Genomic DNA, 17,001 nt, shown 5'->3' with positions numbered 1-17,001 from the left:
GAATTCCAAAAAATTTCACAAAATTTTTATGAAAATTTATAAGTTGGAGTACAGTATTGAAAATAATGATTTTATGAAAAATTTAGAGGTTTTGTAAAATTTGATAGAATTTTACAAAATTTATTTTAGTTATGCGGAACTTTATGGAGTTTTGTCAAATTTTACGAAATTTGAATTCAATGCGATCGATCATGTTTTGTTGAGATTTCATAAAAGTTTGTGAAATATACAAACACGGAAAAAAAGGAACTGTAATAAATAAAGCTTAGTGTCTAATAATTATAATATTTTTAGCAATTAGCAATATTCATTCAAATAGTAATGTCGTGATTTCAATATTCAATAAATAATAATTATAAATCGAATGCTAAAATATACAGTATATTTCCATAAAATTATTATTTAAAACTATAAAAAGACAAAATAAATGTTAAAAAATTAAGCTTTAAAGACAGCCAGAGCTTAAACATCTTCCGATTGTAAAATATAAACACGGGGGAAAAAGTTTAGATCTGACCGCATATAATTATATCTGATCATATCCGACAAAGCAGATCTTTTAATTGATTCTATCTGACGAGATCTGATCAGATATAATCATATGTAGTCAGATCTAAACCTTTCTCCCCGGTGATCCCTTTTAAAAAAAATCGGTCTGTCAGTTGACCCTGCGGGCCAGCCCCAAAACTTCCCGCTGTTTTCGAGCTCGTTGAGCTCGAAAACATTACTGTGAATACATTTTCGAGCTCTTCGAAATCGCAAATACTTTTGTATGCCATTGTTTTGTAAAAAACCATTTTTTAGCATTTCTTTCTCCCACGATATCTCGCGAATGAATTAACCGATTTTGATGGTTGAGGCGGCAATCGACGTATTTTATCAAGTTCTAAAGCTGATCAAATTTTGAAATCGATTTATCGAGTCGTTTTTGAGAAATTTCGAAAAAAACCAAAAAAAAATTTTTTTTTGAATTATTTCGTCAACGGTTTCTCTTGAACGAATGAACCTATTTTGATGGTTGAGGTGGCATTCGACGCGGCTTATAGAGTTTTAGAGCTGATTAGATTTTGGAATAAATCCATCGAGCAAATTAAAAGTTATCCAAATAAAACATTTTCAAAAAAATTTTATTTTTGAAATATCTCTGAACGCACCCTACCGATTAAGTTCAAATTTTTACGGCTTCAAGACATTAACAAGCCGCGTCGAATGACACCTCAACGATCAAAATCGGTTCATCCGTTCAAGAGTTATGAATATTTACATACATACATACGTACGTACGTACGTACACACATACATACACTCGGACATCATCGTGAAATTAGTCAGGATAGCTTCCTAGGACCTCGAAACGTCGACATCTGATGGAAATTCGATTTTCGTAAATCGGACTGAAACCAATAACTTCCCGAATTTTTGAAAATTTACAATTTTCTTAACGGGAAGTTAAAAATCAGTCTATCGGTTGACCCTGCGGGCCAGCCCTATTACTTCCCGCGATTTTCGAGCTCCTTGAGTTGAAAATACTATAATTAGTCTAAAAAATATCATCCTGTCAATAAAACTATGCAATCCAAGATAATGCTTTTTACTATTGGAAATTTTGAAAAACTATATGGGGCAAGACAATTTATAGATAAACTGAGAAAAGTATCGATAGCCCGAACTGAGAATCGAACCTAGACCATGTTGGTATCGCGCCGAGTGCTCTACCAGTTGAGATATCCGGTACAATACTATCTCCCGTTCAATTTGATCTAAAATTGTCTATAAGGCTATCTATATTTTTCTGAGTTTATCTATAAATTGTCTTATTGAGAAGGTTAATTGTAGGTTTAGGTTTCAAAATATTTAAAAATTGGGAATTTTCTTCCGAAAAAAACAATTCTTACCCCTAATACACTTTACGGTTGTTTTTGTCTAATTTTATTCAGCTTCTGAGCTTTTAAAATTAATCAAAAAAAACTTCAGCGCAAAGTCTTAAAAAATAAGCCGAATTTAGGAATTTTTTTATTTTCAATCGAAAAGAAAAATATAAAGAAAAATCGGCACAAAATGGGAATGGCGGGGTTAAATACTGTCTTGGTTGAAGTTTTTTTTGAGACAAAAAATTGAGAATCGAAGGTTTCGGACTTCGAAAAAATAACGGTTTTATTGAAAAAACTGAAATATTTCATATATCGTGACTTCCGAATAATTTTTTGTATTTTTTTCTGAAAGCTACATTTAATAACACAAATTTTGAAAAAAAAAAAACTGCCGAAAGATTAATTCGTGAGAAAGTTATAGCAATTTAAAATAAAAAAAAAAGTTTCAGCGAAATCGAAGGGGATCGGGTCAAAACCTCGGTGATTTGGCATGGAATGCCCCATATTTTTACCCTGTACTTTTCTTCTTTGAGTATATGTATATTTTAACAGATCACTCATATATTTTAACCTTGTATCTTATAATATACAACAAAATCACACCTGGGCGCCGCAGTAATATTTGGAACAATAAAAAGTATTGATAATTCGAGTAAATTTTAACATTTTTTTTTTCCGTTAAGTTTTGAAAAGTTTTATCAAATTTTTTGATTGTACATTATATACTTTTTCATTACATTTACGCCGAAAATTTAAGTTCATTTTATGAGATAATAATTTTTGGATATCGTTCTTTTAGTGCATTTGAAATTCTTCTGTAAAATATTACCCGGCCAGAAAATTTTTTCAACAAAAACCTTTATCTCGACTGGACTAAGGCGCAACAAACAATTTGCTAGCATTAAAAAATCGTTGTAATTAACCATTGCTTTTCGGTATCTAATTTTAATGCAGAAATTTGTTATTGTAAGTTATCATATCTCGTAGCTACGAAAAATTTTTGTCTACACAAAAAAACATATATTAATTAGTTCTTTCTTTGATATTTTTCAAGACTGTCTTGCATTTATTGTTAATGTCGTTCTTATCATCTGGTATTATTGGTAATTAAAGTTATTAGTCGAAGACAGAACGGAAAAAAAATCCCCCATTAATGAACTTAATGGCCATTTGTACCACGTGATTGATAAATCATAAGGAGGCTATATTATATTTGGTCGTATATAAAGAATTAATATTTCGACTGAGTAATTGTATTTTATGTGCTATGATAGGAATAAATGCAGGTAGAGTAATCGTAGCTGAATAAATTCATGTTTTGAAATAAAAAACAATTGTTATAACAGTGCTTAAGTATTAATATAATTCTAGGGGTTTTTAAAATTAATTGATATAATTTAATAATTTTTAGTGAACAAGTGCATCATGAAATTGTTAATTGCGTTGAATTTGATGAATGCAGTATTCTTTGTATCTGCTTGTTCGGTGAGTTGGATAAAAGTATTAAGTATAGACATGCAGAAAAATTGTTAAGATAATACATTACACAGAGAGAAACCAAAATTTATTTCAAGTATTTTTCTTGTCTCCACAAATACTAAGAATGTGTAAGTTTTTTCTGAAATTGAATTGATAGTTCTTATTTTGAGAAAACTATTGCTTTACTTCAATGGTAAATTCCAAGAACCATGAATTGCTTAAGGCAGTATTCTACTTTGAGCACTCGAAAAAAGGCTATTATTTGGAAATTTTTAATGAGATTATGAATAAATATTGGGTCCCACTGGGGCACTCCCAATAGGGAAATTTTTATATAGGCCCAATCAGGAAATCTAAAACAAAAATAAAATAATTTATGGTCAGCATTTCCAAACTAGGTCCTAAGTATGGCCTAAGTAGAAAATTCCAATGTAAAAATAAAAAAATTACCGTCAATATTTCCCAATTGGGGTTCGGATGGGACCTAATTGGGAAAACCCGACGTTAAAATAAAAAAAATTGATGTAATTTTACCCCATTGGGTTTCATGTGGGAACTTAGTGGGAAATCCCAACTTAAAACAGCATTGCGGCATATCCCACGTATTATTGTTATAGAGCAGATTAGATTTCAGAATCGATTCACGAAGTCGTTCCTGAGAAATTTATAGAAATCTAAAAAATAATTGTTTTTCGTATTTTTCAATTTTCTCACAGTCTATTCGACCGAATGATCTAGATTTTTTAGGCAAGTTGACGGCTAATAAGCTCTTTTGATTGCCACAAGAACCATCTAAATCGGTTAATTTATAAAAAAGTTATATAAAGTTTACACACACACACACACAAACACACACACACACACACACACACACACATACATACACATACCTACAGTCACTCAGATATCATTCTGAAAATAGTCAGAATAACTTCTTAGGACCTCAGAATGTCGACATCTGATAAGATTTCGATTTTTTAAAATCAGGGTTAAAATAATAACTTCCCGAATTTTTCGAAAACCATCGATTTTCTTAGCGGGAAGTTAAAAAAAGAAGTAATAATATTTTGTCGACAAAGTCAAGTATTTTTTTGTAGTATTAAGCAAGTTAATAAAATACATAAATATATTAAGTGTTTTACTTGATTGAAGAAAATAATTGCTTCTCGCTATTTAAGTAACTTACATCCTAAAATCAAGCATTTCTTAAAAATATGTGTTTTTTTTCTGCCAGTGTAACTTGGAGCATTTTTTGTACTAGATTTCTTAAAAATCTAGCTATTGTATTTTTCCTCAGGGTAGATTTTCTGAAGAATTGTACCATTAACTATCATAATTGATCGAGAAGGTTCCAAAAATATTTTCGGTTCTCGAAAATTTCTTATGAGATCGTACAGGATCTAATCAGGTTTTCTATAAGATCTTACATTGCAACTTGACAGGAATTCGCATGTGGGTTACGATGTTAGGTCTATAGCTTAATATTATGTCGATGAAAAAGTTCCTATTAAAAGTAAAGCTCCTTGAATGATTCACGAATAATTTACTGATATTCAATGAACATTTTAATAATTTTTTTGCATGATCTGGCTCTATGAATATTTATTTGAGAAGTTATAATAGGAAATGACTGAAAGTACTATAAAATAACCATTATTGTGTTATTTATGATAGAAAACTCCACCACCAAAATATTACAATAAAAATGAACGATCAATGGGCATTTTGGTTGATAAAAATACCCCAGTTTTTTATGTGACTGGTCAGTATTACGATGTGAAAGTTCGAAAAGAAATAAATGTGAGTGAATTCATCATAAATCATTATATTAACTGTTATCAATATTAATAACATGAAAATAAATTTAATGTATGAACATAAATATAAATTTCTTTTAGATGTTCAACGACTCAACTTCTATCAGTTATTATAAGAATCCTGCCAATAATCAGATACGTAAGTTCTTGCACCATTTTTTGTGATTACTATGACTGAAAAAAAATTCTAACTTATACCATCTTGCAATAGGGAATGGTAACCACCTGTATGTGATAATCATTATCATGCTATTGTTTTAACTTATCGTTTCTCGTATAGTGATATTAACTATTGCCGATAATAATAGTTCCCACCTAGATAGAAATATTTCTTATATCGGAAAATTTTTTAATTTTGCTTTCTAAGATAGTAAAGACATACAATAGAATCCTTGGTAGAAAAAGTTTACAAAAAAGAATGAGAATCATTAAAATGTAAAATTGGGAATTGTTACTTTGTTAAGACGAGAAGTACTACCACTGTTTTTTTCAGCATGTGAAATAAATAGTCGGAATAAAAGACACGATTGGTTGATATGATGATTATGATTGAAATTATCTAGCATCCAAACGTGATACATTCATTCCATACTGTAAAACAATTTTTTTTAACTTCCCGCTAAGAAAATTGTAAATTTTCAAAAATTCGGGAAGTTATTGTTTTCACCCCGATTTTCGAAAATCGAGTTTTCGCCGCCTTAACTATCTCAATCGGTCAATTTGTTCGAGAGATATCGTTGGAGAAAGAAATGGTGAAAAACGGGTTTTTCTAAATATCTTTGAAACGGCAGAACGGATCGATTCCAAATTTGTATCAGCTCTAGAAATCGGAAAAACGCGCCGATTGCCATCTCAAACGTCAAAATCAGTTCATTAGTTCAAAAGATATCGGCGTGAAAAATTAAAAAAAATAACATAAAACGTTATTTTTTCCGGATAAATCAAAATATAATGTAATCAATGTGTCTTAAATCATACCAACTATTTCTCTTTATAGTCTCTTTCGATCATCATATAATGTCATTTAATTTGTTCTTTAGTTCAAATCATATCATCAGCCAAAAATTGAGAAAACCCAGTTTTTAATATTTTTCTCGGATATTTCAGATATTATTGCTCTGACCTAAGTCAAAACTTACTCAAATCTTGATTTTGATCACTAACATTGATTTCTGCCCCAACACATTTATTTCAGAGAACATAATCGATAATAAAAATTTTAAAACCGCTTCTTCATTAATAATTTTCGATTGTTAACTTGTCAAACTTTAGCAAAAAGCGTAACTTGGTACACGGAAAGAAAATTATGGGAAGTTTTGCTATGCATTATGGGAATGGTTCCCATAATGGTATGGGAATAGTACCTATACTACTATAGGGATGGTTCCCATATATTATGGGAACCATTCCCATAATAGTATGAGAATAGTTCCTATACCATTATGGGAATGGTTCCCATATCATTATGGGAATGGTTCCCATAATGGTATGGGAATCATTCCCATACTATTATAGGAATCATTCCCATACTATTATGGGAATGGTTCCCATATTGGTATAGGAACTATTCCTATAATATTATGGGAACTATTCCCATAATGTTATGGGAACCATCCCTATAATATCATCAAATTTATTTTTTGCACAATAGTGTAGAAATTTCCCAAAATTTGAATTTTCTTGAATGTTTTGTGCTAACAAAAAATTCTTGTTAAAAATTTTAATGTTTTTTTGCCAAATACGATTTTTTTTTTCAATGTTTGAATTTTTGTTTTTATGTTTAATAATATTTCTGTGTATTGTAGAAGTGATTACCACACTTCTTTAAAATAATTTTTTCATGATAATATGGGAACCATTCCCATAATATTATGGGAATGGTTCCTATAATATTATAGAAAGTATTCCTATAATTTATAGGAACCATTCCTATAGTGTTATGGGTATCATTCCCATAATTATAGGAACTATTCCTATAATTATGGGAAACATTCCTATAATTATAGTAACCGCTCCCATAATTTATGGTCGTAATCCCTATGATGGTATAGGAAAAAATTTCACAAAATTATGGGAACCGCTGCCATAATTTTCTTTCCGTGTAGAGCTTGAAAAGCTCATAAAAAATAATCCCAGGTAAGCTCGAAGAGCTCGAAAATATATTCACAGTAATGTTTCATGCTCCTTGAGCTCGAAAACAGCGGGAAGCTTTGGGGCTGGCCCGCAGGGTCAACCGACGCCCAGATTTTTTTTCATTTTTCGCGATAAACTTTGTCAGACCAAAAAAAAAACCATGCAGAGTTGTATGGGAATATAATCCAATACAATTTTTTTTCGAGACGGAAACTGCGCATATCTGAATTTGTACATACGAAACCGAATGGGGTACAATGAGTACCTGTCATGTTGAAGAAATATATGTAGGGGTCTAGCACAGATTTTCCTATCAAGACATACATGGTATTTTTGCATTGGTTCCCATAAGGGTTTCTGTACTATTTTATGTAAATTTCATACTGCGAGTCCACGTATTTATAATTCTCTCCAAGAATTTTTTATGTAAAAATCCCAATATTCAGTTTCCTTTACGAGTTTTTGTTCCGATAATTCAGAAACGTAAAATTTTACGTATGGGATTATTCAATACAGGGTGATCCAGAATTACTTTCACAGCGAGAAAATTTAGATAGAGGGGGTGATTCTAAGCATGAAGTTCCTTTGTCACTTTTGAAAATTTTGAGTAGTTTTTGAGTTATTCAACATTTTAATTGACCAATCATATGTGAGGACTGGAATTTAAAAAAAAGTAAAAAAGAATAAATATTAAGTTTGGCAACGACGCAATTATTAACTTCAAGTCATACACAAATTTTTTATTTCAAAAAGTTCGAATTCTGCAAAAGTTTGAAAAACGAAAACAAAACACGCAATCGCATCCTCAAATATACTCTTATCATACATTTTTTAAATTTAATTACTGAGAATTGTAAATAATAATTATGCTTTCATCATTACAGTCAGGACCACGGACAATTAAAGCACAATTATGTTTTTAGGGCATTCCACACTAAATCGATCACTTTTGAAACAAACTCCTTCTGATTTCACAGATAATTTTTTTTTATTTTCTATCTCACTAAAGGCGTTTCTCATAATTTTTTAAAATTATCTTACCCAATCAAAAAAAAAAGTTACTAATTTTTGAAAAAAATTTTTCTTTTATTTTCAAAATTGAAGCCTTCTAAGAAATCAAAATTCAAGACTGAGAATAAGATGAAACTCACGACCAGAAATAAGACCAAATTTAAGACTTATAAGTAGTCAAAATCAAAGACAAAATTCAAGGTTGAGAATAAGACAAATTTCAAGACCAGAAGTAAGATAAAAATCAGAACTTAAAATAAGACCAAATTCAAGACAAAAAGTAAAACGAAATCCAAGACAAAAAGTAAGACGAAATTCAAGACAAAAAGTAAGACAAGATTCAAGATTAAAAGTAAGACGGAATTCAAGACAAAAAGTAAGACGAAATTCAAGACAAAAAGCAAGACAAGATTCAAGACAAAAAGTAAGACGAAATTCAAGACAAAAAGTAAGACGAAATTCAAGACAAAAAGCAAGACAAGATTCAAGACAAAAAGTAAGACGAAATTCAAGACAAAAAGCAAGACAAGATTCAAGACAAAAAGTAAGACGAAATTCAAGACAAAAAGTAAGACGGAATTCAAGACAAAAAGTAAGACAACATTCAAGACAAATTCAAGACAAGATGTAAGTCAACATTCAAGACAAAAAGTAAGACAAAAATTCAAGACAAGTAAAAAAAAATTACCACTGCAGATAAGACGATATTTAAGACCGACAGTAATTTACATTCCAAGACTGAAAATAAGACAATATTTAAGACAAAATGTAAAAAAAAAAAACGTTCCGATAAGTCTATTTTTGCCAAAGTAATGGAATTTTGAAAATAAAAGAAAAATTTTTTTCAAAAATTAGTAACTTTTTTTTTTTGATTGGGTAAGATAATTTTAAAAAATTATGAGAAACGTCTTTAGTGAGATAGAAAATAAAAAAAAATTATCTGTGAAATCAGAAGGAGTTTGTTTCAAAAGTGATCGATTTAGTGTGGAATGCCCTAAAAACATAATTGTGCTTTAATTGTCCGTGGTCCTGATTGTAATGATGAAAGCATAATTATTATTTACAATTCTCAGTAATTAAATTTAAAAAATGTATGATAAGAGTATATTTGAAGTTGCGATTGCGTGTTTTGTTTTCGTTCTTCAAACTTTTGCAGAATTCGAACTTTTTGAAATAAAAAATTTATGTATGACTTGAAGTTAATAATTGCGTCGTTGCCAAACTTAATATTTATTCTTTTTTATTTTTTTTTAAATTCCAGTTCTCACACATGACAAGTAAACTTGTCGCACTCAAATTTACTTGCCGTATGCAGATTATCGTATAACCCACAAAAATGTCGCGGTAACAGTTGAATCAGCAAAGAGCTACTTGAGGAACAAAACAGCGAGCACTAAAGTAGTACTCATATCGCATTAATAATAAAAAAAAGTATGTTCAATTCGTGCGGTATTGCCGATTACCCACTCGAGCAAATGAGCGCACTCACTTCGTTCGTGGGCAATGACAACTTACCGCACTAGTTCTACAATATACTATTAACATACAGAAACGTATGAAAATTTAGCCGAAAACACCATGTGGAAGTGGAAGTATGACTATGCCAAAATTCTGAAGGCGTTTCTTAAGTTTCTTAAAAAAATTTATCTTCATCTAAGCAATGCAGGAACAGGCGTCAACATTCCTGATATTCACTTTTTCGAGAAACTTAATTTACCTATAGTCTCATATTATCCAGGGTAATTATTTCATATCAGTAAATAATATTATTTGGCCAGTAGCTATGAATATTGATTAATTCGATGAATTTTTAATAGATTTGGAAATGATAGTAATAACACCTCACTTAGTTATTACAGAATTCGTTGAATATTTATTACGATCCCTAGCGGATCCGAATTACGGTAAATACAGTGATTTACCGTAATTTGCCGTAATTTACGGTGCCTAGCAGAATTACCGTAAATTACGGTAATCTACGGTAAATTACGGTAATTCTGCTAGGCACCGTAAATTACGGTAAATCACTGTATTTATCGTAATTCGGATCCTCTAGGGATCCCGCATAAAAAAACTTAATATGTGAAAAAATATACTTTAAAATCTACGAATATTGTAATGTAATATGGTACAATGTAAAAATAGTATATTACACTACAAGGGCAGAAAGTTGAAGATTCCTGCACTCCGCGTCATGATGCCCGAAGTTGAAAAAAACACCGGTGGTATCTTTCGTTCATCCGTTATATCCAAAGTTATACCAAGATTTCCGAATATACTTCAATATGCGAATTTTTACCTGTTTTGTAATCAACATTATCGCTTCAAAAAAATGTTTTCATGAAAAGTCACTAATTGTATCTTATAGAGAATGTTTTGCAGTCTAAAAACCCTATTTCCATTCTCTGTGCGACTAATATGTCAGTTTTCTTAAGATTTCTTTAGAACCGTGTATGATAAAAAAATTTGAAGTCCAGATCTAAAAACTAGAAACTTGAGACTACAATTTGCTTTTTTTATTTTTACTCTACGACCATTTTTCATTGTGTTACAGCATATTTAAAATCACTCAAAAATTTGGAATTTTTTGATATCCTTCAATTTTTGTCACCGGTGTATATGTTACTCCACTGTTTTGCAATTTGTGGTCCTATATATCGAAAAATATATAATACTATACACAGTTTCCGTCATAGGTTTATTACATAATAAAAACGGTATATTTTAGCTTGTAAGTATTATTTCTATGCGATCGGACAGTTTTTCAAAGATTATATGTACATAAAGACTATAACTTTCAATATATCGAGAAAAATATAATTTTTAATATATTGGAAAAATATTATATCAATGTACCGCAAACCATATTAGATTTAAAAATATAAGTTCATCCATATATAATGAATTACACCAAAAAGATGTATCACTGATTATATGAGTGAAAATATATGAAAATACATACAAAGTTTATTATATTGTAATAACTAGTATATTATACATGAATATCACTTATACACTACAATAATAACACACTTATATTAGAAGTAACAACACCACAATTAACAGCAGCAAAAGAAAGGCAATCAAAGATATAGTTTATCGATACAAGACGTATGCTGTTTAGTTGTCAATATAAGACTGACTGACTTTAGTCGCGCATCTATAAAATAAGAGAAGAAAGGATTTGTTTTCTAGCTATTCAAATATTTAAAAAGATCATTTTCTCATTTGTTACAATATTATACTTTGTAAATTAAATATATACCATCCATATATGACAAAAATATATTGAGTATTATATGAGATAATATATATAGGAAAATTTAAAACATTACATGAAAAATAATATATTATTAAAAGTACATAATTCACCATATGTAAAAAACATATATTTATAAATATAGATATTTTTGCTGTCATAAATTTATCCCTATATATATTTTTAGGTATTTTCAACAATATATAGCTTTCTTATGCGGGATTCGCTTATTAGTTTCAGGAACATTGTACCCAAAAATATTGATAGTCGTTGACAATGGCATGTATAAACAATATGGTAAATCAGGAATTTTTGAAGCAGTATTGAATTATTGGAACGAAGTTGATGCATATTATCAGCAGTTGAAGACTCAAAAAGTCAAACTTTGCATGACAGGCGTTATGATCATGCAGGTAATTATAATCATTTTAGTTATTATTAATAATCTTCGTTTTAGTTAAATTTTTACTGATGCTTACACAACTTAAGTTTCTCCTTATCCTCAATCTCTACTAACCTCTTCAATACTTACGGAAATCTATCTGCAGCAAGTCTTAGCCAATAAACGTCCCATATAACAATGTCAATTCAGAGTTGATGCAGAATTGTTTAAGATATCGAGTTTCTTTGTCTCCGAGTCAGAACCTGGTGGTTCTCATTTAAATGTCAACTGCCACAAATTAATGATATTACCATTTGGCATAATTATATCGAACATTCAATGGGCTCTACTGAGTTTATTATACTAATGCTGAATAGATGGCTCAAGAAATTACGATGAGAGCAGCCATGTCCAAATATTTTAAGCAATTCCGTAGCAAGTCTAAGCTAATGCATCGTAAGCGAATATCTTGTCGTAAGCAAATATTACTACAGATTCAGTTGACATCTCTTTTGAAAGTATCTTGCCTCAGACTTGTTCATGACTGATGATGCATATTTACGTAAGACTTCCTGAAGAATGCTATTAGGAGTAGGTTTATCGAAATAAAAACTGTGTATCTGAAACTACTTGACTATCTCACGTGAATTATAAAAAAAAAGTAATAATTATAATTTTATTAATACATTTATTTCTTTGTGTGTTTGTTTCTATAAGGATCCAGGTGCGTTTGAATTCCTTCAACCAAGTGCTACACCATATGACTCTACTCCAAAATTAGATGCCAGTAGTGCTCTTACTCATTTAAGATATTGGATAGATGATAACCGTTCTGCGATTGATAATCTTAAATTCGATATGGTGTATTTGATGACATCGTAAGTTTTTTTACGTAATATTTTGTTATTCTTACTCATGCATATGATCCAGGATTTTCGGTGACCAAAAGAATAAAAATAGTCAGATCCATAGCTGGTACGTTTTTAACGTCATACAAATATTTATTCTCATTTTCTGATCTGCTACAATAACAAAGATTTTGATTTTGATTCAATGCGATTTAATTAACTGTTGCATTTTCAAATATTTTTAAATAATACCAATTTAGAAGTAACGTGCGTTCTCAAATCGGCTCGAAATTTAATTAGATTTATCAATTAAGATGCCATTTAATAATCAAATCCTCGCTGTACACAAAATTTGCTATATAATTAATCGAGACATATAAAAAAGAGTATAAGGTTGGGAAATTATCAACCGGAACTAGAATATTCTCAACGCTCGTTATTTAAGACATGTAAAAGAATTGCAATATTTTGGTTGCTTCGAAAAATAATCAGAAGAAAAATGTGTGATTTTTTTCAGTCATAAAATGTACGATGGATATCAGGTTTATGGCCAATTAAAGGTTCTTGATGGCTATAATGATAGAGTCCCATTTCCAGGAATGATTTCTAAATGGGACGATTTTGGAGGCAGTGTGTTTGCCGTTCGTTTGATTGCTCGTGCGTAAGTATATATAAATTTATAATAACATTGTAGGGTTATCTGACTTAGTGATACAGTTTCTCACCTCTTACAAAGTTTTTCTTAAAAGACGGCTTATATATTTTATATGGATATTTATCTGAGTTACTTAAAGCAAAGTGATTTTCGAATGACACGTAATATAATATAGTGACATTGTCAAATGGTTATAGATTAGGTATCGAATATGATTCGTCTTCGGCTTGCGAAAATATCTCCGTCATGTGCGATTCATGGAAAACTTATACAACCGGGCCAGATCCGTGGTCTGCTGATTCTAAATTCCAATTCCTGCAACTCAAACAGTAAGTATATTTTCATTTCAATATTATTTAAATATTGTTGGAATTAATGCATCAAAATTATTATTAACCTTTACAGAAAAAAAAGAATGAATTATTTAAGTGAGAAGCCCAGTTGTTTAAAATAGTAATATAAAATTAATCACCGGAATTAACAGTTAAGAGGAATCCAACATGAATTTAAGAATAATTTTTGTAACGGAAAAAAAATTTTAATTGTACGTTGAATTTAATAAAGTTTATTTTTAATGCAGCCATTCAGTGTAGTATTCGAATTATCAACCTATTAATACGTAAATATATCTATACTATTACTCTATGAAAAAATCTGTCTATCGGTTGACCCTGCGGGCCAGCACCAAAACTTCCCGCTTTTTTCGAGCTCTGTAAGCTCAAAAACATTGTTGTTCATACATTTTCGAGCTCTTTGAGCTCGAAAAAACTTTTGTATTCCATTGTTTTAAAAAAAAACCGTTTTTTAGCATTTCTTTCTCCCACGATATCTCACGAACGAATTGACCGATTGCGATTGTTGATACGGCAATCGACGTGTTTTATTGAGTTCTAGAGCTGATTAGAATTTGAAGTCGCTCGTTCAAGTCGTTTCTGAGAAATCAATAGGAAACTAAAAAAAAATTTTTTTTCTCCGTAATTCGCCAATATTTTCGAGTCTACTTGATCAAATAATTTGAAATTTTCAGAAAAGTTGATGGCCAACAAGTTCTTTCGATTGCTGCCTTAACTATCCAAATCGGTTCATTAGTTAAAAAGTTATAGACCGGTCACACACACACACACACACACACACACACACACACACACACACACACACACACACACACACACACACACACACACACACATCCAGACACTTGGACATCATTCTGAAAATAGTCAGAATAGCTTCCTAGGACCCCAAAACGTCGACATTTGGTGAAATTTCGATTTTCGCAAATCGGGGTGAAAACAATAACTTCCCAATTTTTCGAAAATCGTCGATTTTCTTAGCGGGAAGTTAAAAAAATCTATGTAGGATTATATGGGAATCCACAGAAATCTATATAGGAACTTTGATTTACATAAGGATCCATGGGTATCAGCATGAGAAAATACTGAATTATATAGAAATCCACATAGAAAAGTATAGGTACTCAGATTCCCATATAGGAAATCTACATGGAAAACTACGGATACCCCGATTCCCATTTAGGGATTCAAAATAGAAACGGTGTGCACTTGGATTTCCATACTAAAAATATATGTAGAAACTTGGATATCTGGATTCCCATGTTATCTGGGTATCTTCATTCTTCTGTAAAAATTTTATATCTATGGGCAACCAGGTATAAGTTCAGGTGCTGCAACTGGTTCTGTTCTGAAATCCCGCGTAGAGTTTTTTGATAAAGTATTATAAATCTGTGGATCTGTTTATACAGTTGAATATCTCGTAAAAATTGAGGCTGATCATTCATTTTATAACCAATTGATCTAAATTCTACTATTTTTTGAATTGTTGTCTGTCTGCCGGTTACTTTTTTAATTGCTTAAATATACCTAGACCTACAGACTTGAACTTTAAGACAAAAATTCTGGATACTCATAGAAGAATATCCACCGAACTCAATTTCTCCTGCACTCGAGCTACAGGTTACAAGTCAGCACTTACGGATCAGAGTCTTTTCAGACTAGAAAGCTCTGGCCGCAACACTCATGACTCGTTGGCGATCAATTGTAACAAGGATTTCTTGGCGATATCATACATTAGGGATGGCGTTTACGATTTGCTCATACATTGCTGCCAAGGGTTAACTCATCACACTGATCAATAACATACTAATTCCTGCAGCTGCTTCAAATGTTGTGCACTCATCGCGAGTTCCAACTCACCTACCAGCACTCGCAATTTTCAAGTTAGCCGGGAATACGAGAACTGGCTCGGATTCAGAGACTCATTCACCTCCATGGTGATTAACGCTGAAGAACTTGTTCCAGTCCATAGTCTTCAGTACTTAAAGAACTGTCTTCAAGGACAAGCCGCACTTAGCCTAACCAATGTATGAATGTGTGACGGCCGGTGACACGACCGATGATCCGAGGACAATTGATCCGCGACAATTAATCCGCGACAATTGATCCTTGCGACGATTGATCCGTCGATAAAATGCGTGTAACATTAAAAATTACTCCCTTTTTTTACTAATTTGTGTGTGAGTATATTTTTTATATTACCCGCACACAAAATTAATGAAAAAAAGGCGTAATTTTTCATGTTACACGCATTTTATCAACGGATCAATCGTCGCAAGGATCAATTGTCGCGGATTAATTGTCGCGGATCAATTGTCCTCGGATCATTTGTTACGTAACCGTGACGGCCAATTATTACCTGCATGGACGAGCGTCAGCTCACTGAGCGGTACAACAACCCTCGTCTACTAATCGGTGCTCAACTGGATAAGCTGCTGCACCTGCATGCACTTACCTCACGCTGATCTGAGCAACTCAATTACCTCCTAAACACCCTGGCGGATGCAATCAAGTACTGAAAGTATTGATGGTGCAACTAAACTCAGACATGAATCTACTGCTGATCCACCCAGTTGATCACATCCAAGCTGGACTTATACAACAGGGAGATATGGGAGAACGAAATAGATGCTTCTTCTAAATACCTAACACTCAAGATGCTCATTCATTTCTCTTATTCGTCTCAAACGTTATCTAGACCATGGCGATCGTCTCAAAGCACTCTACGCTAATTTTCTAAAGGAATACAAAGAACTCAACCACATAGTAGGATCAACTCAATTGACAACAAATGAACCCACCTACTATCTCCCTCATCATGGAGACTTACGGAAGAGCAAAATTAAAACCAAGCTGCGAGTAGTTTTCAATGGTTTAAAACCCAATACCTCAGGTCTGTCACTCAACAATGTGCTTCACACCGGTCCAAAATTGCTCCTAGGAGTTCGTACTGATAAGCTCATCTTCATAACTGACATCCTGAAGATGTTCAGGCAGATTTTGGTCGACAAACGCAATCAACGACTAACCAATACTCTGGATCAAAGAACAAGGCCAAATCACTCCATACAATTCCACCACGGTCACCTACAGGACTCGGCAAGCTCTATGATCGGATGTTCGTGCTCTACTTCAACTGGTTAAAGACGAAGGATATCGATTTCCACTTGCGATAATTCCATTCACACATGGA

At 31.7% G+C, this 17,001-nt stretch overlaps 1 protein-coding gene across 1 annotated transcript; it reads left to right on the top strand.

The window, feature by feature from the left end:
• Positions 1 to 3,244: 3,244 nt before the first annotated feature.
• On the top strand, positions 3,245 to 13,983 carry LOC130677455 (uncharacterized). Its single transcript, XM_057484224.1, has 8 exons — positions 3,245 to 3,356; positions 5,025 to 5,150; positions 5,249 to 5,306; positions 11,805 to 11,983; positions 12,670 to 12,830; positions 13,318 to 13,461; positions 13,653 to 13,784; positions 13,861 to 13,983. The coding sequence occupies exons 1-8, from the start codon at positions 3,297 to 3,299 to the stop codon at positions 13,907 to 13,909; spliced, it is 909 nt and encodes a 302-aa protein (XP_057340207.1). The 5' UTR covers positions 3,245 to 3,296; the 3' UTR covers positions 13,910 to 13,983.
• The last annotated feature ends 3,018 nt before the right edge of the window (positions 13,984 to 17,001 follow it).

Source organism: Microplitis mediator, chromosome 11 (genome assembly GCF_029852145.1).
Source record: "Microplitis mediator isolate UGA2020A chromosome 11, iyMicMedi2.1, whole genome shotgun sequence".
NCBI classification, from domain to species: domain Eukaryota; kingdom Metazoa; phylum Arthropoda; class Insecta; order Hymenoptera; family Braconidae; genus Microplitis; species Microplitis mediator.
The sequence above is the reverse complement of the archived record's forward strand: the minus strand, read 5'-3'. Positions and strand labels throughout refer to the sequence as shown.